A 22,049-nucleotide genomic window follows, 5' to 3' on the forward strand; every position below is an offset into this window, starting at 1 on the left:
ATCACTCATGTTGTGAAACGCCCTTCCCGTGGACGTCGAGGTGCCATACCCTGGCTTGCCAGAAGGAGGTGGTACAAAAAACGTGAACTCCATTTGTATGGGATAGAGTGTTTCCCCCTTGCACGCTTGCTCCGGTTTTCTCCCACATGTAATCACTCATTGATCGTCTATTAAAACCTTAATATATAGAGGACCACACCGCTTGGAGGGGGGGAGGGGTGTGATCGGTTTATCTCGTGGCTGCTTCCCTTGCAACTTGTCTATGGTTCCTCCCACCTTTGAAAGTCGGTGAACACTACGTGGCGTATTATAATCACAGAAATAAGAAGTGCATTTTATTCAATGAATCGTCGTAACCCTATTAGGTAAGGTGTCAAATGAGTCAACCGCTGGCAATAATTGTATGAATTGCCACGATTCAGGGTCGCGGTTCAGGGTCACCTCCCCAACACCCTGGGGAAAGTAGCACTCACTTTGCAGGTCATGCGTGACAACAGGAAGCATTAACGTGAATGACGAGTCCAAATCAACTGCGTTTGGAATGGAAACATTTGAAAAAATGAGTTAGGGGAATTGTTAATACTGTATTGACGACAATACTAGCGCATAAGTGCCAGCTCACCGCGTAAACTCAGGCACGAACACGTCTATTCAAGTGATGCGTGGTGGGAGGTTCCATCCAGTGCGACAAGGCAGAGGCCAAAGCCAAGAACAAACACTGAGTGGAATATTTCATTTGAAAAACATGGACGGTTGGATAATGCCACAAGAACTAGAGTTTGAAAGTCTATATTATGCAGTCCTACATTGAAAAAAAAAGTTTCATCGCAATTCCTATACTCTGGATGTTAAGTGGTGAGTACTGCTATGCAATGAATGAGTTCAAATAAGTGGTTCACTATGTAATCTATTTATTTACTTTGTATATGGGGGCGCGGTAGTGTAGTGGTCTGCGTGCTATGCTACGAACCCAGCGACGTGAGTTCGATTCTCGCTCAAAGACGACAGCATTGAGGATGCTCTGAACCGATCCTGCGCCTCACCTAGGTCTACTCAGCCTGGAATGAGTGCCTGGTGCAGTGTGTAAACATGGTTACTGGGGAGACAAAGGCAGCCGGGTGTGGTGCTGGCCACCCACCACCCCCTCGTGTGCCGTGCCGGCCTTCATAGGTGCTCACTAACACTTGCTCCAACAGTCTGTTGTTAAGGCTATACGGGGGATATTTGTTTTGGTGGTGAAATGTCACGCGTGTTCTCGTTTTGTATAATTAACACACTGAGACACATTTTAGCTGGGATAAAATACCAACACTTATATGAGTGTCAATCACAACCCACGTAACACGACTTTGGCATTTCGCACAAGTGTGTATTTAAAGGTAGGAATTGTTTAAAATGCTTCAGGTGCTGACAATTAATATCTGCAAAGTACAGCAGAGATATTAACTCTTGTTCTTCTCGGCTTTCTACCACCCTCTGTGAAAAGTGCCTTGGATCGCTCAACTCATTTTGCATCTCAGCCTGATGATTATAATAATGAAGGCTTGAGTGACTCAACTGCACAGGTTATTTAAACTAAACTAAACAAACTTAACTCTTTCTTTTCATCAGGGTAAGGCCCACCAAGTTGTATAGCTCTTTTTCCGAAGCGACCTGGCCACAAATGATAGCTCAACGAAGTATCTGCGTGCAATTTAAGGTTGAACTTCTTTCGCACGGTACATAGACTAACGCGATCATCGGAGGTTTTTAGTTTTCCGTTTTTCAGTTTATTTATTTTGGTATAGCCCTGTGAGCCATTCCGGCTCTTTGAATCGGGTGCAACCACAACAAACAAAAACACAAGAAAAACATCTTAAAGTGACTATGTGACTGTGGTACGTGGGGAGGACAAAAGTTGCTTATCACGTGGACATGTATAGCAGCCAAATAAATCCTCTGAACTCACGTTTCTAAATGTGTGTGGGTGGGGGGGGGGGAAACCAGAAGACCCGGAGAAAAATCCATGCAATTCCACGGGGAGAGAGACACCGCAAACTCCAAATATACAGCAGCAGGGGTCACAATATCGAGATCGAACCCACGACCTCCTGTGTACCAGGCGAGCTAGTTAACATCTCCTAGCCACCGTGATGATGGTGAGATACCGCAAACTCCAAATATACAGCAGCAGGGGTCACAATATCGAGATCGAACACACGACCTCCTGTGCACCAGGCGAGGTAGTTAACATCTCCTAGCCACCGTGATGATGGTGAGATACCGCAAATTCCAAATATACAGCAGGCACGACCTCATGCGAACCAGGCAAGGTAGTTAACATCTCCTACCCACCGTGGCGCGCATATATTTATATAAACACACGCACACACACACTGGCAATACAGTAAGTGTTGTTACTTCAGCACGTTACCGCTGTTTAAAGCCCTTAAAAGTTCAACAACGCGAACCGGAATGACTGGATCTTGTCGGGGGAGAGAGAGATGTGGGGTGGGTGGTCCTCATCACACGAACGTGTCGTCGTCGACTTCTCATCGCAGACTCGGGCGCCACAAAGAAGCCGCGGTTCTCGTCGTCACCGACACAAACCCCCCCCCCAAAGTTCGTTCAACGTCGCCGGGAATCTGACAGGGATGGACGACGAATTGGCCGACGACGATGAGACGAGTGAGTGCCACCACCGGTTTAAGGGCGATAAAATGTGTGTCCGTCTCGTGTCCGTGTGTCTGTGTGTGTGTGTGGCTTTTACTTAAAGTCGCGTCTTTCCGTAAGAGTATGCAAGGACTTGCGTGCCCCCCCCCCCCCGGGGATTGGGAATGGACGTTCACATCCTCCCCAAGGTGTTTTGTTCATCCGACGAGCAATATGCGATGCGAATCAAGTCGCTCGCTGGTGGTGGTGTTGTTGTTGGCATCGGCACGGAGCTATAAAACGTCGGCCTTCCCCGGACGTGTTTTGCTTTGCGTAGACCGAGCGAGGCATTGGCTAACGTTGTGGTGGTTGTTATTATATTGCATGCAAATTTAGATTTACAGCTTTCGTGACTGGCAGGAATTCATATTCTTGGGTTCTTTCGGTAAAGTCACCACGTAGAAGGGAAACAATAAAATGAAAATATTTTTTATATTTTTTTTATTTTACTGTTTCCCTTCTACGTGACTTTACCGAACGAAGCAAGAATAGATTGCATGCAGTTAAGGTGCGGCTTTGGGCAGCGTCTTTGTTACCCCTCTTGTAACATATTTGTTGTGCCTATCAGCCGGGGCAAACGTGCAAAAATAAACTTGCGTTACGTACACTCGCGTCCGCCAATGCTTCGGTGGCTATGACTACATTGTGACGTGTTCACCGATAAGAATTGATCATGCGATGATTTGGCTCGAGTTGCCTTTTGCAAAGTTTTACCACTCGATTGAATGGGTCGGTCCGCGTTTCGCCCTTGCATGTCAAAGGTCGGTTAAAGTCGTCGTGTTTATGGCCCTGGAGGTCGTCTCGCTGCTCCTGTGCCCCGAGGCTACACGCGGCACAATTCATCAAGATTTCGTCTCCCTCGGTGCAGGCCACCCGGCATCACTCAGTTGTAGTCGCTCACACGACGCCAGGAGTAAGTACAATCATGTCGGTGTCCTGTGTCTGTGTCTTCTATCATCCTTCTTCTCCGAGAGCGCATTCGGGGGAACACTTTCGCCTTTTTTTGTGTGGTGGTGGTGGTGTGTGGTGGTGTGTTTATATAATAACGTGGATGCGAATTGTATGTAACGAGGTCGGAGCGAGCGATTGTTACGGCTGCCTCGGCGCAGCATCATCATGATCATAATCGCACAAGGCGGGATGCTGCTGGATGCTTCTAGATGCTACCCAACGCGCTTCAGTATTTGTTTACTTTATAGTATTCTATGTTATTTATTATAACGAGATTTTCCCATAACGCGGTGTTCTTCAGGAACTCAACTACCGCGTTACAGGAGAACAGACTGTTACGTGATTTTTTTTTATTATTCTACGTGTTGGCACCACATGCAGGCCTGGTTTGCAAGCCGGTTTCGTTTATGACTTAATGTATGGGATGTTGAACTTCGTACGCACCGTACTTAGCCAACCGCGTCAATCAGCTGTACGGGGGGAGGACAACTGAACACAAAAAAATTCAGTTCTTAAGAAGTTATTTTTTTCAACTCGATTTAAAAGCGCATAACTCCGGGAAGGAAGAGCGTTCCAGACGGCCGCTGTCCGCTAATTTTGCTGTCAGCTAATGGCACGCATGGTCTGCTGGCCCCTAAGTGACGTTCATTCCCGCGTGTCAGAGCTCTCAAGTCGCGCGCATTTGGTGTGAGATTGACGCATTTAGCAGTCTAATCTCACGCGGGCGTGGACATTAGTAGCACATTAGTAACACAATAAAAAAATTACCTTTGCCCTAGGAGGCATTACATGCCTGACAGTGGAGTCCAACGATGGCGTACAGCGCATTAACTTTATTTTATTTGAACAGGTAAGGGCCAACTGAGCTATGTAGCTCTTTTTCCAGATGCGACCTGGTAGCTCAACGAAGTGGCTTATCATGTGGCAATGTATAGCAGCCAAATACTGTTTTTTACCCTCCACAAGTCAATGTGGAGGGTAAAAATGGTGGATCTGGAGAAAAATCCACTCAACCATGAGGAGAGAGATATGCAAACTTCAAATATACAGGCGTCAGGGTCAGGATCGAACCCACTACTTGCTGTATACCAGGCGAAGAAGTTAACATCTCGCCACCTCCTGAGGTACAAAATGCACTAGTACACATCATGGGAATACGGATATCTCGCGGAAACCAGGAAAGGGGACAGCTGATTGTTAATGGATTGGCTTTTGTGGTTTATTATTATGCAACCGACAAAAAACTGAACTCATAATGTCGTGGAGATACTTTTACATTTCCAAACCACCTGGCACAAAAAAAGACGATCCTGGGTAAACAAGGACGTGGGCAACCCTCCTGACCCTCCGACTACAAGGGGTCCGTGAGACGAATAAGACAATTCTTTCATCTGTGTCTTTTCAATTGTCTCTCTGGAATTATATTTGACACTTTTCTCGAAATACCCACGCATTGGTATTGGCTTTCTTAGTTGCATCTCTGGTTTGTCTGGATGAGAGGGCAGTGCTGAGTCAACATGAACCCCTAGCTCTCTTTAATATGTTGTTTCCACAAGTTCCATACCCATCTCATTTCATATTTTATTTGAGAAATATTGTAAAAGTTACATAAAGTGCCTATTTCGTCGATTGCTACGATACGAGCAGGTTGGCATGAGAGCACGTGTTCATGGAAATCCAGCTGGCATTGCAAAAACTGTTTTTTTCATGCACAAAGATGCTCGGATGGTTTATTTCGTATAAAATGTTAGGTGTGGTCTGCACATTTTTGTGTGATGGACTGTGTATAGCATTGCACTGTAGTGAATCATCGATGGTGCAGTGATACGTGTCTGTCTTTTATTATGTTTTAACAGAAATTAGATGATTTATGATATGTACATTTTGTTCATGCTTTCTGAAAATTCCTCAGAATAAGAGCAGTTAATGTTCGGGCTTGGTTAGACTTTCCACCAGATAGGACAACTCCCTAAAGTGTGCCCTTGTGTGTACGTTATACGCACTGTGTGTAATGATGCAAATACACTGGGTTGCCATTAAGCAGCAGAAGTTGAGAAATAACTTTGTGATATCGATAATACACCTTCATGTAACTAAAATTGCCCCTCCACATAACAAATGAAAGTATTATTATACATCCCATCAGCCACAAGGCCTTCTAGGAGTGCATCATTTCAAAAGCATTGCTTCATCAACAGAGTTAGGCTTTCTTCATCCAAGGCTGTTCAACACAAAATACATAACTCAAAATCACCCTGTTTGTATTCAAATTAGTTGAGTAACTTTTAGTTTCTTCAAATATTTATTTTAATTATTTATAAAGCGCAGAATCAGATTTGCGTGCTCTGATTAATGCGTTGGTTTTTTTTACAGTAACATCCTGATTTATAAATATAACGTAGATGGAATCCATCGCGTGTGGTATCATCATCATTATCATCATGCACGGCCCGTCCACTGCTGAATGAACTCTTCCCCTGAATAAAGGCCTCCCCATAGCAATTCCAATACTCATCTTGCGATGCTCTAATCCATCTCTTACGGAAGAGTTGATCTCATCCCCCCACCTCCACAGTGGTCATCCTCTTGGGTGTGTTTTCTACTTTACTTTGACAGCCATTCCATCAGCAGTCACATCCATCAACTTGCATTCCTTCTCCCGATGTTTGCTGCCGAAGGCGATGTACTTTCCAGTAACAGGCAACATGGTGGCTCCCATATGATTTTTTTCCCTTGTCCATGTCTTTTTTTGCAAAATGTACGTGTAATTCCAAGTCTGTTTATCTGGACCCATCCTACATATCATATTTCGCAAATTTGTCAGTGTCCATGTTTCGTATGTCATGAGGGGTAAGATGCATCGATAGAAAAAACTTTTCCTTAGTCACATGGGTATTTTGCATTTTATGATCAAGTTTAGTCTTCCAAAAGTGCTTCATCCTGTTTCCATTTGATAACTTGTCCACCCTCAATAGTATATACATAATTAAAATAGTGTCTTATTGTCTCACCATCAATATTTTTTAGTTTCGCGATTTATTTTTAATACGTCACCTTTATGTTGCTAATTTATCGTGAGCCCTGCTTTTCAGCCTTTAAATTTCCATTGGAAATGATCCATATTGTTATAACAGCATATTTTGAAATTAAAACATTAACTCCTTCCTAAATTCAAACAAAGGGCATATAAGGTTCTTGCTAGCGCGTAGCATATCTATTTTTTGGAAAGATATATTCTTAGTGGATAATTACATTTTAGGATCATGATAAATAGTGATGGCTTGGACAGGGCTTCATCCAGCAGTGGATTGAGCATGCCTGACGATGACAATGATGGAATTTACGAATACATTTTATTTAAATAAATGGAACTCATTGGAATGAAAAGTGAATTGGAAACTTGGTAACAGTGAACTTGTGCTAAATAATGTGTCATTGTTGGGCTAGATATGACATCTTAAAACTGACATTTTGACACCTACTGCAGTTGTTGACATTTTGGAAATGTCAAGTCCTCACACGGGAAATGTACGTCTACCCATGCAGCAAGATCTCAATAACGTCCCTCCCCACCTTTTGGACTCATGCGCTTAACCTTTGAGAATGCGACTTCAACCCTGATAATGCTTGGAAAGCCGAATGTAGTTCACAAGAAGTCACAAACTCCTCGTGAAACATTCGATGCAGAAGATCCCTGGCTTTGATCTTCCACAAAGCTTATGGACCACCCTAAAACCACATCGGCACAAAGCATGGCAGATGCCGATACTTGATGCACAAATAAAAAATTAAAAGGCTTCACTTGTGCGACTGTGGTCACCCAGAACGGACCGTGGAACATACAATGATTCAGTGTCCGATTTACAAATACAAAGGAGGCATCGCAGCGATAAACTCGGCTACTCCTGAAACAATTATCTAGCTCAACGAACTAAATGTAAAGTTATAGGTGTTGGTCTACACATATATCAACCATACGAAGAAGAAGAAGATTAAGGATTTCAGAGCCCTGGTGCATGTATCTGATACTGGAGCATCATTCCATTCGAACACAAACCAAAGTCTAGAAAAACTCACCTGAGGGTTTTCAAGCAAACTCGGTTCAAACACGCAAGTTATTTTTTTTCTGAAAAAAATATACTTCCGGCGTTTCTAAATTGTCACATATCTACTCCTACTTGTGTTTAAAGTAAACATCCCAGTTTTTAAGACGAGTACATACCTACGCAAAAAAATAAGGCATCTTAAAAAGAAAAGAAAGTTGCATGCAGAATGTGAGAGGGTTACCATCTGGTACAGAAATCGCACATCACAAAGTTGAATCATTATCACATTGTCAAGATGGCATAAGGTCATGGGCATTCAAATGGTCGGGAAAACAGTGAAGATTTTTTTCGAAAAATAATCTTTCCGTATTTTTTTCAACACCATACCTCACAACCAAAGCAAATGTTAAATTCGTAAGCCACATATGGTACGCTACGTATCTAAAAATATCTCATCTTATCTAGATTTATATAGCACTTTAACAGTTAACCCCTAGCACCTTGAGTTTGCCAAGGCAATATATTTTCGTGTTTTATATCAGTTTGTATTTTTTATGCAACGAAGTGAGGTTTAGGTAGTTTCAAATGTGCCATTGTAACAAAGGAACCCAAATCCCACACGCACGTCCATGACCGCTCTGCTCCAAGCCAGTGTTACTGGAAGCACACCCAGTCATATTTACCTACGTACGGCGCAAAAGAAGTTCAACGTACATAAAATCATTTCGAATACCACTTTAGAGCCCCTACTAAAATCCCAAACTCTCACATCCAAACATTATTTTGGTAATTATTTTGGAGATCTCAACAACATCTTAGGATGTTTTTTTCGGAGTCCCTCATACCCGAGTTATTTTGGCGTAAACGGGGTAAAAGTAATAACAAATTACATTTCAAAGGGGGTTAATGACTTGTGCTGGGACTTGACAGCACAAGTGTTTTACAAAATTTTAGAAGACTGGTCCCTCGTGTTCTGACAGCAATCCTCATACTATACTACCCACACCCCCCACGGGTTAAAGTGTTGGTCTGAATCTTCTTTGGTTCTTTCGGTAAAGTCACGTAGAATGAGATTAAAATAATAAATTAATAAAATAAAATAACACAATAAAATTCTCACGACGTTTCGGCCACAACACAAGTGGCCTTCATCAGGTGACAGTCTCGTCCCTTCACCTGATGAAGGCCGCTTGTGTTGTGGCCGAAACGTCGTGAGAATTTTATTGTGTTATTTTATTAATTTATTATTTTATTCTCATTCTACGTGACTTTACCGAAAGAACCAAAGAAGATGAATCCTTGCAGTCACGAAAGCTTTCAATCGAAATGTTGGTCTGAATGTCGAAAACAACTTGCCACCAACACCTCTAATGGCAACTTGCCACAAGTGAGTTAAGCATTTCTAGAATGTATGTCTCGAAAGCCCTCTTCATTCCGAGTCGCTACATATGATTATAGCGTCTACGTGATCTTTCTACTCAAGGGGTAACTTTTTCACTTCAGGCTGACATTTGTGAGGTCACAGCTCGAAGGGAATATATATTTTTTAAAATAATGACCAGAATTGTTTGAACCCGGTGGGGCCGAACACAGCCGGCTGAAAATTTCTAACAAGGTCTGATATGGTCGGTCAACAAACGCCCCTTTTCTGATTGAGTTGGCATGGAATGACCCAGTAAAACTTTCCATGAGACTTTTTTCCCACAGGGAATCAGTGGCCATAGATAACACTGTGTAACAATTTTTTTGTTCCTGGGTAGTAAGTGTTATTTCCTAATTGCTTATGCCTCAAAAGTACAGAAAATGGCTATCATTCCCCACAAACTTTGCTCTTGTGACCAGAGCAGTGATATTTTGTAATGTACCTATTCTCAACGAGAAACGGGCAAATTTGTGTCTTTTTGTTCACATAAAGTCAGAAAAAAACATTAATCAAAATTAACATGTATTTATACTAAAGTAATACATAAATTACTACAAAAGATTTAGACACAAAGGCACACTACTGGCCACAGCGGACCGAGTTCTCTGTGGGGAGGAACAACGTCAAGTGGGAGCCACTGGTGGACCCCCGGAAGGTGCTGATGCCACCACTGCACATCAAATTGGGCCTTATGAAACAACTTGTCAGAGCTCTAGATAAGGAGTCAGCAGTCTTCAAGTACCTTCAAGACTTTTTTGCTAAGCTGTCTGAGGCAAAGGTCAAAGCCGGTGGCTTAGTAGGACCACAGATAAAGAAGATCCTGGAGTGCAATGATTTCCCCAAAAAGCTCACTAGTAAGGAGAAAGCGGCTTGGAGCAGCTTTGTCGCAGTGATTCGTGGCTTCCTGGGCAATCACAAGGTCGAAAACTATGTGGAGCTGGTTGAGACTCTGGTGAAGGACTACGGCACAATGGGCTGTCGGATGTCCCTCAAAGTCCATGTCCTTGATGCTCATCTTGATAAATTCAAGGAGAACATGGGAGCGTACTCGGAGGAGCAAGGTGAGCTTTTCCACCAGGATATTCTGGACTTTGAACGCCATTACCAAGGACAGTATAACGAGAACATTATGGGAGACTACATTTGGGGGTTGATTCGTGAAAGTGATTTACAGTATAATTGTAAATCTCCAAAAAACTACTCGCTTCTAAATCTTTTTGTAGTCATTTTTGTATTAGATACATGTGAATTTTGATTCATATGTTGTTTATGTGAACGAAAAAACGCAAAAAGACGCAAATTCACCAGTTTTTCATTGAATATAGTTCAATTTCAAAATATCACTGGCCTGGTCACAAAAGCAAAGTTTGTGGGGAATAATATCCATTTTCTATACTTTTTAGGCATAAGCAATTACGAAATAAGACTTACTACCCACGAACAAAAATTGTGTTACATAGTGGAATGAATGATCACATATCGAGCGAAATACCCCTGCAGGAGAACCTGGGAATGTGGCATCAAAATCTTGTTAAATACATTTTGCTGAAATGATACACTCCCGTTCATATATGCATACTTTCAAATGGTTTAAAATGAACTCATAAAGAACGCATTAATCTGACCAAATGCACGAATTGGTCTCGTGACCATCTATAACGAACGCGAGTCTTTACAGTACATCAGTGTCCTTCAGGTGAAAGGAAAGTTGCATTGCCATAATTATAAACGCTGGGTCAAATGAGTCATTCAACACTCGGAAGCTTTTATTGCAGGTGAACTGTACACAGTGAGCTTGTTCGTTCGAGCTAGAATCAGCGTGATAGACGATACCTGTAATGTGTGAAATTTAATCTGAAGGCAAATGTAGCGCGTGCATATTTTTTTATTGCGTCGGATTTTCCTGCCATTGTCAACAGCTTCCCTAGTTTCACCTAAACCAGAACAGATATTGGATGGCGTACAGTGGTCCTCGGTTTACGATGCCGTCAATTAACGATGTTTTCGATTAACGATCCACCTCGCATAGGGTCCCATACCTACTATAATCACCCAGGAATGTCTGTCCTTAACGCTCGTGACGTCACTCAACATCGACCAGCCCCCCCTAATTAAAATTCATGAGCAGGTGCCTTCCTCCAAATGGACACCCCCCCCCCACATTAAAAATAATTAGCGGCTGACGTCACTCCACATGGGGGGGGCGAGGCGCCTCCTCCCCCCTCCTCAGCGTCAACTCACAACCCTCACTACAAAGGCAGAACCCTCACGTCACGCGACCTCCGTAACGCTGTTGAGACATCAAAGTAAAAAGGACGTCACGATGGACAAGGGATTATAAAATGAAATAGGTCTGTGTCACCGCGCCCTTACAAATTGCACACGAATTGATGCAATGAATATCACGTCGCGGTCTCCTTTCGCTTGCAAGTTTCAGATTTACTGCAATACACCCATCCTCGGATGGGCAAAAGGCTAGTTTATATTAACGATACATTTTCGATTAACGATATGTTTATGATATAGCTCGAGCACCAATGTCGGCCAATTGGAATGCAACGTGGACTCAGCAGACCTCGGCCATTCAGCGACACCCTTTTAACAGCGTTTTGAGAGCAAATGGATGCTAGCTCTTGAATGTTTGATGTGCGTTACATATGGAAACAGCTCTCTTGAATGCTTAGTGTTTTTCTACTTAAAAGTTAAATAACATGCATAACAATGGCCCCTAAAATGAGTGTGAAGAAAGTTAGGAAAACAATTTCAGTAGTGTGAAAATTAAGTAGTAAATTATTACGGTCGTCTTGGAACAAATTAAGGCTTTGACATGTATTTCCCATCTTCGATTTACGATTATTTTAATTAACGATGGTTTTCGTGGAACCAATTAATATCGTCAACCGAGGGACCACTGTATGGTTTTTGCTAATTATAATAGTAATAACATCCTTTGTTTATTCAGGGTAGCCTAATGCTTAGGAATCTTTTTAAGGAGGGTTCTGCATTTTAATGTTTGCTCAATTGCACTCATGAGCATTTGGCACGGGGAAGGAAACCAGGCTCCCCAGAGAAAACCAATGCTTGCCAGTTAATACCACTCAGAGCTCTGCACAGATGGATTCAATCCACTTGCTGTACTGCAATCTCTTGGCCACCTCACAGCCTAATGGTTGGGAAGCCTCACATATTTGCTGGATCCACTAACCCTCCCTTCTGAGGTGCTGGATGACAGGTGGGCCTGGCCATTGTAGAGGCATCAAGTGGTAAAGTCATCTGTTAGAGACTGAATTTTAAATTCGTAAATTGTATTTTTCAGCATTTGTATTATTACTCGATGCAGATTGAAATTGGTGGGTTCAAGAACACACTCCTCTGGTGTAAAAACATACCCATTCAGTGCCGTGTTCTGCCCATTATGTGCCCACAGTGCTCCAATGTGAGAAAGAATTCCATGAAGCGGCCAAACGGAATGATGTGGACGAAATGGAGAAGCTGCTGAAGAAAGTGAAGGTGGATGCTAAGAACATGGTACGTCCAAATCCTCACTGCCCTTGCACTGCCCCGTGTGGGTCAACGGACGGTGAAGGAAATTCAAGGGCCGTCACCCAACTTGTTATCCACGAGTCATTTTTATTTTTGTAGGCGAACCGTGTTGGAGCCTGAGCTGACACGGAGCATGCCCCCCCCCCCCGCTACGGGTGTTTGACCAATTTTTTTGTGCTTATAAAACAGGCTCGGAGAAATAGAGTACACCATACGGATGACACCTATATATACACTGGCAGACTGGAGCAGTGTGGTTGAAGCGGTGGAGGGCCTAATCAAGATGGACAAATCCAATTGGTGTGTTCAAAGTGCAGCGGTGATGTTAGTGCAGGAATACGTGTATAACTCAAGCAGCTGGGGCTGGCAGGGGGTAGGACCTGAAGTCGAAATTCAGAGGGAGGCATGCCCCCACGCCACCGTGTGGTGCCACGGTAGCAAGATGTTAACTACCTTGCCTGGTATACAGGAGGGTGTGGGTTCGATCCCGACCCTGATGCCTGCTGCTGTATATTTGGAGTTTTCATGTCCTCCTTGTAGGTGAGACATTAACTCTAGACAACTGCATTGAGAGCGAGAGAGTGACGAGGTAAAGTGATAAAGAATCTAATGCGATCAAGTGAGATAATTTTCATGTATTTAATAGCTTATTTACGTATTTATTTAAGGTAATTAGTTTAAAAGATGGGTTTTTGTTGGCCAATATCATTATCCGCAAAATTTGCTCTTCACGAGCATCTCCAGAACGTATCCTTCGTGAACGAGGGAATACTGTAGCAGATTATTTGCAGAAACATGAGGTACATGTGATGCTATGAACATATATGGGATCATATAGAAGACTTGATTTGCATGTTGGCCATATTGCATGTTATTTGATTACAGGAATAGGTGCATGGTGTATGTAAGGTAGCGTGTTGTATGGAGTGGTACATAACAGAGTCACGGAGGTTGGTGTTTGCATAATGCACAGAGGTTGTTCTTTGAAAATGTGTTTGTGTCACCGCGAAGCAATCAAGCGCGGAGCGATGATGTCTTAAGACCGATGAAAGGACACGGGCTTTATATATAGTGCACAACCCACATAAAAGCATTTGCGAAAAAAGTCACGCCAAAATAGTTAGCATGCGAAACGGCAATAGGCGTTTACACTGTCTTCCATGATGTCAATGTATATATATTTTTAAAACGACTATTTAATCGTATGTATCTTACACATGTAAGGTTTCTTTGTTACCCATTATCTGTTGCTAATACAAATTGCTAATATATATCAACTATCTTAAGTTTTAAAAGGCACGACAGAGTAAAATACACCCTTGTTATAAGTTAATCACAATGTTGTAGTTGCCTTTTTCTCTACACTGAAGAAGAGCCATTGTTCAAAATATCGGTCTCCTGTAATATTGATTTACTATATGGCAGTGTCAGTGATGTGTGGTGAGGTTCTTTCTTGTATGTGTAGTGACGTAAATGGAGTCACTATGGCGTTTAGCGCCAGCTGCTGTCACAATAGTGGAACTGTGTGTCTTAAGTCTCTCTCTGGCACCAGAGTAGGTATGGCATGGAAGCGGGCCCTGGGGGGCATGGTTCTGGTGGTGTTCAGAGAGAGGGCAAGTAAGGACGTGACAGTCTGGGTGAACCCGAGAGGGCACGTGACCGGGAGAGGGTAGCGAGTGGGCCCAAAGGGGGGCTTGAGGGACACGTGATGCTCGGTCGAGAACCTTCTGGTGAGATCCAGAAGGGGGGCGTGGCCGAGGGCAGAACGAGGCCACGCTCGAGAGCATAAAAGGGAGGTCCCGAGAGTAATCGCGGCTGTCTGCTGGAATGGAACCCTCAGTGCTACGTCTCTTCGGTCTTCGGTCGTTACGCTCGGCATTGTGGGTCAGGCAGTGTGTCGCTGACGTGACCCATTTACGTAGTTACTCTGTTGGGGTCTAGTACTGTGTACGTTTATGTAGTTACCCTGTTGGGGCATTATAATAAGGGTGTCGCCTCCAAGTCAAGTGTGTGCCTCCGTGGAATCCACTACTTATCTATGTTGAACTTCTTTCGCACCCTACGTAGCTAATCAGAGGTGCCGGGGAAGGACAACAAACTAAACGCAAAAAGCAGCTCTAAAGAAATTCGTTTTCAATTTATGTTTGAAAGTGCATAGCTCCAGTGGCTTCCTAATATCGGACTGCTGCAGAAACACATTTGAGAGGGCACGATGCAGTCACATTATAGATTCTTCCCTGCTTGTACAGATGGCGTAGGTCATGTAATGGTTCGCTGCCCTCCTGATTGAATGAATCTTCACAATTCGTGGTCACGGTTATCATCAAGAACTAATACTTTACGGCTCTGGTGAATGTAATCTTAACTAATTAGATATACAAATCGAAAATAATTTATTCTCACACCCACAATACGATGGCCGTGCATGCACGACTAAATGTTAACTGACGAATGAATGCACGTGTATTACCATTGTGTACGCAATAGATACTGCAGTCCATTTTGTGATCCCAGAAACAGAATATATGTAAATACGTCTGTTTCATCATCACCATCCTCGTGATCAACGTTATTTCACCGCTTAGGAACCCAATGAGACATCAAGTCTCTTTTACACATGTGCCCTGGGTCTTGGCAGACCTTTTCAAATGCCATCTCCTCAAACAAGTGACATTCAGCAAAGTGAAGTACAGGCCTCACGTAAACAACGTTTTAGTCAGGCCCGAGAAGAGAGAACTCAGTTATTCAAAGAGCCAAACACACACTTCCAGAGTGTGAGAAATAGAGCAGACCATGTACACTGTGAAGAAGGGCCATTGCCTGGAACATCAACGATTATATATTTTCCCTGCTCAGGCAGTGTTTATTGACGAATTCGTTTTTCTTCTGCTTATTGTGCTTGTGCACCACTGCGACGACATAGAACCCCCGTACAGCCTCGACAGACTGTTGGGGCAAGTGCTGTTAGCGAACACCTAATAAGGCCGGCACGGTGTATGAAGGGATGGGTGTCCAGCACCACCCCCGGCTGCCTTTGTCTCCCTAGTGGCGATGTTTTACACACACCGCACCAGGTACTCATTTGAGGATGATTCGACCTAGGGGAGGCCTAGCATGGGTTCAGATTATTGTCATTGTTGTTGGCCGTGAGCGGGAATCGAACTTGGGTTGCCGAGCTCGTTGCACTTCGAGCTAACCGCCAGACTACCGCACCACTGCCTACGCAGTATCACCTCCGATTAGCACGGGTAGGCTATGCATTGTGCGCAAAAAAGTTCAACATACGTACATACCTAACTAAATAGTTAGCGTAGTAATAACGAATGCGAATCCAACTGAAAACGGCGCAGGTTACATAGAATGTTTTTTTTTTATCACGTGTGTGTCCCCCGTCCTCACCCCCTTCACCGCTCGCACCTTCTCACCAATGTCCCACCTGTGGCATCACCCTCAGCGTGACCAAACAGCACTGCACTTTGCGGCAGGGAGTGGCCAGGAGGACGCCGTCAAATTGCTTCTGGAGAGAAAGGCGAACGTGGACAAGGGTGACAAGGTTTGGCGCGCGGCACCGACATATCCCCCAGGGGCTGGGTTTTGGCACGGCTGGAGTGAACCGATGCTTACTTAAAATTCACAGGCGAATTATCCGTTAAGGTATCGGCCATTATTATAAAGGCCTGTCCGGTACACACGTCTTCATGGGATAATTAAATGGGAGCATTTTTTTGAGAATAAAATGATAGCTAAAGCTCGCCATTTTGTTCAGCATGTAACGATTCGCCCCCTGCAAAATTCATCATGGTCACAATATGATTCAAAGCTCATATTTTGTGTTTGCAGGAGATGTAGAATGTTATTTGATGATATCAAGTAATTTATTAAATATATTGTACACGCTTATCAATAATCCAGCGCTGAGGAGTCAAGGGTTGGTGATTCAAGAAATGGCATTACAGCAATGGGTTGATGAAGCCATATTTGCAGACCTTTCAACTGTTATCTCCTCATATGCAAGGGTGTTCTCTCAGCACTCTAGTATTTTCCCACATGCAAAACTTTCCTCAAATCAGATTTGGCCAAATATCCAAGATCATTCTAAAAAGAGTCCGGATGATTGAATTACATCAATAATTTAGCTTGTTTTAGTAGTGTCAGCATACTTGACTTCATAACACGTCACATGCAAGGAATGATGGAAGTATTGTGAGAATAAGAATTTATTTTAATCGGAGTATCGATTAATACATACACAGTGCACCCACGTTTTCTTTTCTGAAGACTAGCATTGAGCTTGACACCCTGTCTCCTGGCTTATCCTTGTCCTGCTCTGTCAAATCTGTGCATCCTCTTATTCCAAGAGCATATGTAATTTCAGATGCGTTTATTTACGATGTTTTACAAAATAGGCTTAGATGACTTCAGTATATTACATTCCAGCATCGGACAGCAAGAATGCTAACCACTTCGGTATTGGCCCGCATTTCACGCTGGCAATGATCTAATTTAATCCCGTAAATAAATCAGCCATGATCGATCCACTGCTGGGTGAAGGCCTCCCCCAAGCTACCGCCACCATTCATGACCTTGCGATGCAGCGATCCGTTGATAATCCAGCAAGGGTTGGCGGATAAAGTACAGACTGGATTGTTGGATCCTGGTAAAGTAATTTGACACGAACTCTATACCGGTTGGGTAATGTCATGGCGTAGCAGTGTTAAACTTCCCTTTTGCTGCAGTACATTTGACCACATTACATTCGATTGGTATCCAACTTATATCTCTTTTGCCTTCAAAATAATGTTGCTGGCAACAAACTCAAATTCGTGCACTTCACAGTGTGAAGTCTGCTTCCCTAACTGCTTCGGAGCGCTTCACGGAGTGCTTCTTAACCTGGTTAATTCCACGGCATGCTTTTGAGCTTGCTCGGTCGTTGCGGGACACCGCGGAGGCCATTTCCTTGACTGTGCATGCGCGACCCAGAGAGTTGAGAGGGCCGGGGGGGGGGTGTCTGCTGCCTTTCTGTGCCACGACCAGTGGAGAAGGGAAGGCGGGAGGTGGGAGATGGGGGCTGAGAGTTCGTCTGTCCTCGATTCTTTCCTTTTCTATATTTCTGAAAATAGCACGGTACACCTGGAGCTTTGACTTAACACACGCTTTCTAAATATTGATACATGTGGTAGCCATTTATTTAGGATTGCTCCATAAATGTACTGTAACATAGTTTTCTCTTGAATTGGAGTGCCATGCTTGTGAGCAATGTCACACCACAATGCGTAAGGTTGTTATGCTTTGAATTATTTTTGGTATCTTGAGTAGAAATACCAAAAAAAACGAAATACAATCTATTGATGCCACAATCTTGGCTTTTGAGTTGACAGCCATCACAAAGCTATGCACAGAATGTGCCCAGGAACGTTGATGTTATCTTGACATTCAAAGTATGCCGCGATTGTTGCTAAATGTTGCTGTTGAAGACACCTGTTTGGAGCACCGTCATCACAATGTAGAATGCTGATCAAGACTGGTTGATAAAAGGGTCAATGAATGTCAACATTTATTGGCATCACCAGTGCGGTAAAACCACTGGCATTGTCAACGGTCTACCCTTGCTAAACACAATCTGAAATATTGGCCTGCTGAAACCTCTGCCACCAAGATGTGCTGGCGTTGAAGCTGACTGCTGTGCATTATGGTCGTTTACTCCAGTATGGGATGAACCCTCTGCTCATAGCGGCTTGGTTCGGACACCTGGAGGTTCTCAAGCGCCTCGTGAATGGTGGAGGGAGAGTCTCCAGCCAGAACAAGGTAAGGACGGGGCAGCAGGTTTAAACTCTGGAAAGCAATCACATCCTGGGCCATAGCTTGCATTGCTGCTGTTGTAATTGCATTTGATTGATATTGACATCTAAAGTAAATATCCATGGCCCAATCAATCGTTTCGCAGACACTGTCGCTGCTAGGTTTTTCTTGAAAATGAGACAATGTTGTTTCAGGTGTCTCAATGGGTTTATTTAATCTTCTGGTTAAATAAAAGATATTTAATAGCTGATGTCAGTGGAAAAAAAAACCCATCCAATTCAGTAGAAAGTAATGGCTTTCGCATACTAGGACATGGCCTCCACCTCTGTGTCTTCGACATGGCGGAAATTGCAAACATGGGCAGAGCCAGGGCAGATCTAGGCTGGGGTTGGGGGAGAAACAACCCGTCAGCAAGGCGGTATGCCCTGGGGTGGGTGCGGTGATGGAATGTGGAACGTTTCTGTGGTAATCTTGTCACCAACCTGTGCATATTTTTTTTGCTACTCTGGTGTAAAATTCTCCTTTCCTACCATGTGGATATAATGTATACACACACATACACACATCCATGTGCATCTGTATAAATGTGAGGCAATCCAGATTGCCTGCAATGGGGGGGGGTGTTTTGCACGTGCGTTGGTGACTGGACTGAGACCATCAATACACTGCAGTTGAGAACCTGGTTCAATCAAAGGTGGCTGACTTTGATTCGAACCCAGGGTGTCATTGGTTTCCAGCTCAGTGCTCTGACTCTGGAGCCACCTGGCCACCCCTGTTAAAAAACGTTCTTATGTGTTCACTTGGCTCCCTTGGTTTCCTTCCGCACGCCAGGAATGGTCAATAAAACAGTTGCTCAAACATCGCAAAGCAAGACCATCCTCAAAAGCACCGTGGCTGAGTGAGGCTTACTTGGTTGGTAAAAAGAAAACCGCTGGGATTGTTTTCCATATCATCAGCATTTCAACCTAATCGTTATCCCAATCACACCTACACTAGCCCATGTGGCTGGTGCCAAATCACAAACAACAAGATACATTTACAGATCAATGCTATTTAACTGTAAAACTACTGACATTTTTTTATATTTATTTGCATTTACTGAAAGTTCTAAGATGACATGAAAGCCAATCTGTATTTTCGCTGCATTAAATACAATATCAACACTATCCCACAGCATTTATTAATAAGCGTAACTTTGAGAATGATTCTGGGTAAGATTGTCCTGAAAAGCCCATAGGCTGGACTAAAACTATTTTAACCTTATTGGAATGGAAGCCTTTTGAATTTAATTACCCACAATACTCCTAAAAAAATACAGTGAGGTTTAATGCGTTAAATAAGATGAATCATCGGCTCGACTACACACTGCAGTTTGCAGATTCCCTGTGCGCGAGTTTGACTCGGCCAATAAAGTGAGCCTAGTTTGAATCTCATCATTTGTCATTTGGATCCCTCATGAGCCTTACAGTGCTCTGTTAAGCTTTATAGGTGATGTGTGCCTGTGTTTTCCATGACAGTTTATGCACGTTACAGTAAGAGTGAATGTGCATATAAACGTGGCACGTGTGGGTATTATTAACTAGCCTGGCACAGGTGCCGTGGATGACGTCACCGTCACTTAGTGGCAAACGGCGGGTCATCGGTGTTACCGTAGTCCGAATGTTGTTTATGCTGCTCTGCAATGCCAGTGTCATGAAACACGTGATAATAACGCACAAATATCACTCTCTTCTCGTGATTCTCACTCATGCCTTGCTCCCTTTGCCTGTCAATGCTCCATTAGAATGGCCTGAACATTTTACACTGTGCTGCTCAGAGAGGACACGTTGAGACTGTTAAATATACCTTGGAGTCCCTTGAAGACCTCGGCATTGAGGGTAAAACCAACGTAAGTTGCATTGTGAACAATCTTCCTGAAAATCTCTCCATCAGCCTTGCTTTCAACAGCGTTGTCACAGTTGATTGTTTGAATTTGGGACTGAATCTGGTTTTTGAATGGCTACACATGAAAACAAAATCAAATATTGTACTTGACTTGTTTGAGAAGGCTTAGCATCTCGGACCTTTTAGCCTGTGCTCAGTAATCACGATAAATACAACAAAGTAGATAGACAGTGGGCAAGCAGTTCATCTGCATATGTAAAGGAATGCATTCTTAATATACATTAATGTGGAATGAGATGAAAGGGAGGCTATGCGGGGTCCAAACAATGCATCGATTCATTAATTCAAATTGATTCTTATGCTCTACTACGGGCATCAAATCCGCCTGTGTGAAAAATCAACCAATGTTTTTAAATTTGAAAATACAGTGTTGGGTGAATTACATCATCCCATGTAATCCATCCAGGCACTATAGGCCACCACATTCACCACAGTGCTAAAAATGGAATTAATTCTTGATTTGAATCACGACCTTGAATTGCAAAAATTAATCGAATCATAAGGTGGGCGAATTGTCACACCTCGAGGAGACACGCCTAGCCCGGTTTAGCGTCTTCCCTTCTGAGGCCATTCCTCAGTGTTTAGCACTGCTATGTCACGTGTACCACAATTGGAATGACATTGTTGAGAAAAAACACATTCGTGTTTGAAAACCAGTATCTAATATGATCTGTAGGCTGCTAATGTGTGTTTACTGTATTGATCTGTGTACATTGTGTTCTCGCATATCCTGGATGGGTTTGACTTACCTGGTATCTACTACCTCGCTAAACGTGTTCACATCTAAATAAACATGGGTACTCCTTGAGACAGTGTTTTTGCGATGAGAATAGCGGGTCTTAGCACGGGCACCACGGTGGTGAGTTGTTAACTACCGTATCTGGTATACAGGAGGTTGTGGGTTTGATCCCGACCCTGACACCTCTATTTTTTGAGTTCTCATGTTCTCCCCGTGGTTGCGTGGATTTTTCCCCGGGTTCTTCGGTGTTTCTCTCCACATTTAGAAACATGCATTTAGAGTATTGGCTGCTATACATTTCGACACGATAAGCCACTTAATTGAGCCATCATTTGTGGCCAGGCCACTTCTGTAAAAAAGCTATATAGCTAAGTGGGCCTTACCTGGTGAAATATTGAGTTAAATAGTGAGGATGCATACGTGCCCTTGTGGTGTGGCTGTCATCTCAATTTGTGGTGATATTCCAGTGTTGGTGAATGGTCATTTATATCTGATTTGTGGCCAAAAAGGCAATCTGCTAAGCTGATGAATTGTGGCCATTTGGACAACAGGTGAAGGCACAGCCCTGAAAATCTCTCGCTCACACCACTGCCGGCGAAAAAGGCCTCCACTAAGAGAGAGCTCTAGAGAGTGACCTGCTAATTGAGTAACTGTGGTGGTTATCTGTTTATATTGCTGGCTGGACAAACGATGGGGGGTGATTTTGGAAACTTAGCCATGTTTCAATGTTCACGCCACCAGGAGATCAATCTGACAACCTCTGGATCTCAAGTCCAGTGTGCTAACAATTACACCGTGTCTACCTTGGTCGCCTCGAGAATTCAGTTTTCCAATACATAGTAAAACAACTCTATCCCGCGCTTGCATGGTCTGCCCCGCCCATGCTGTTTACTCCACACAGCTTTCCTCCTCG

General features: G+C 43.4%; 1 protein-coding gene across 3 annotated transcripts in view; it reads left to right on the plus strand.

Annotated features, from left to right (window-relative positions):
• Positions 1-2,453: 2,453 nt before the first annotated feature.
• LOC116951118 (uncharacterized) overlaps positions 2,454-22,049 on the plus strand; it is a 44,618-nt gene continuing 25,022 nt past the window's right edge. Inside the window, exons 1-5 of one of the 3 annotated variants that reach the window (XM_032969657.2) lie at positions 2,454-2,667; positions 12,539-12,639; positions 16,109-16,207; positions 18,361-18,459; positions 20,237-20,341. In XM_032969657.2, the coding sequence (XP_032825548.2) occupies positions 2,484-2,667; positions 12,539-12,639; positions 16,109-16,207; positions 18,361-18,459; positions 20,237-20,341 (588 nt within the window). In that variant the 5' untranslated portion in view covers positions 2,454-2,483. Of the gene's footprint in view, positions 2,668-3,181; positions 3,605-11,297; positions 11,463-12,538; positions 12,640-16,108; positions 16,208-18,360; positions 18,460-20,236; positions 20,342-22,049 lie in introns of those variants that run through there. The other 2 variants (XM_032969580.2, XM_076065348.1) reach the window with 2 other exon arrangements.

This window comes from Petromyzon marinus, chromosome 1 (genome assembly GCF_048934315.1).
Source record: "Petromyzon marinus isolate PM22_M1 ecotype Great Lakes invasive population chromosome 1, UKy_Petmar_22M1.pri1.0, whole genome shotgun sequence".
NCBI classification, from domain to species: domain Eukaryota; kingdom Metazoa; phylum Chordata; class Hyperoartia; order Petromyzontiformes; family Petromyzontidae; genus Petromyzon; species Petromyzon marinus.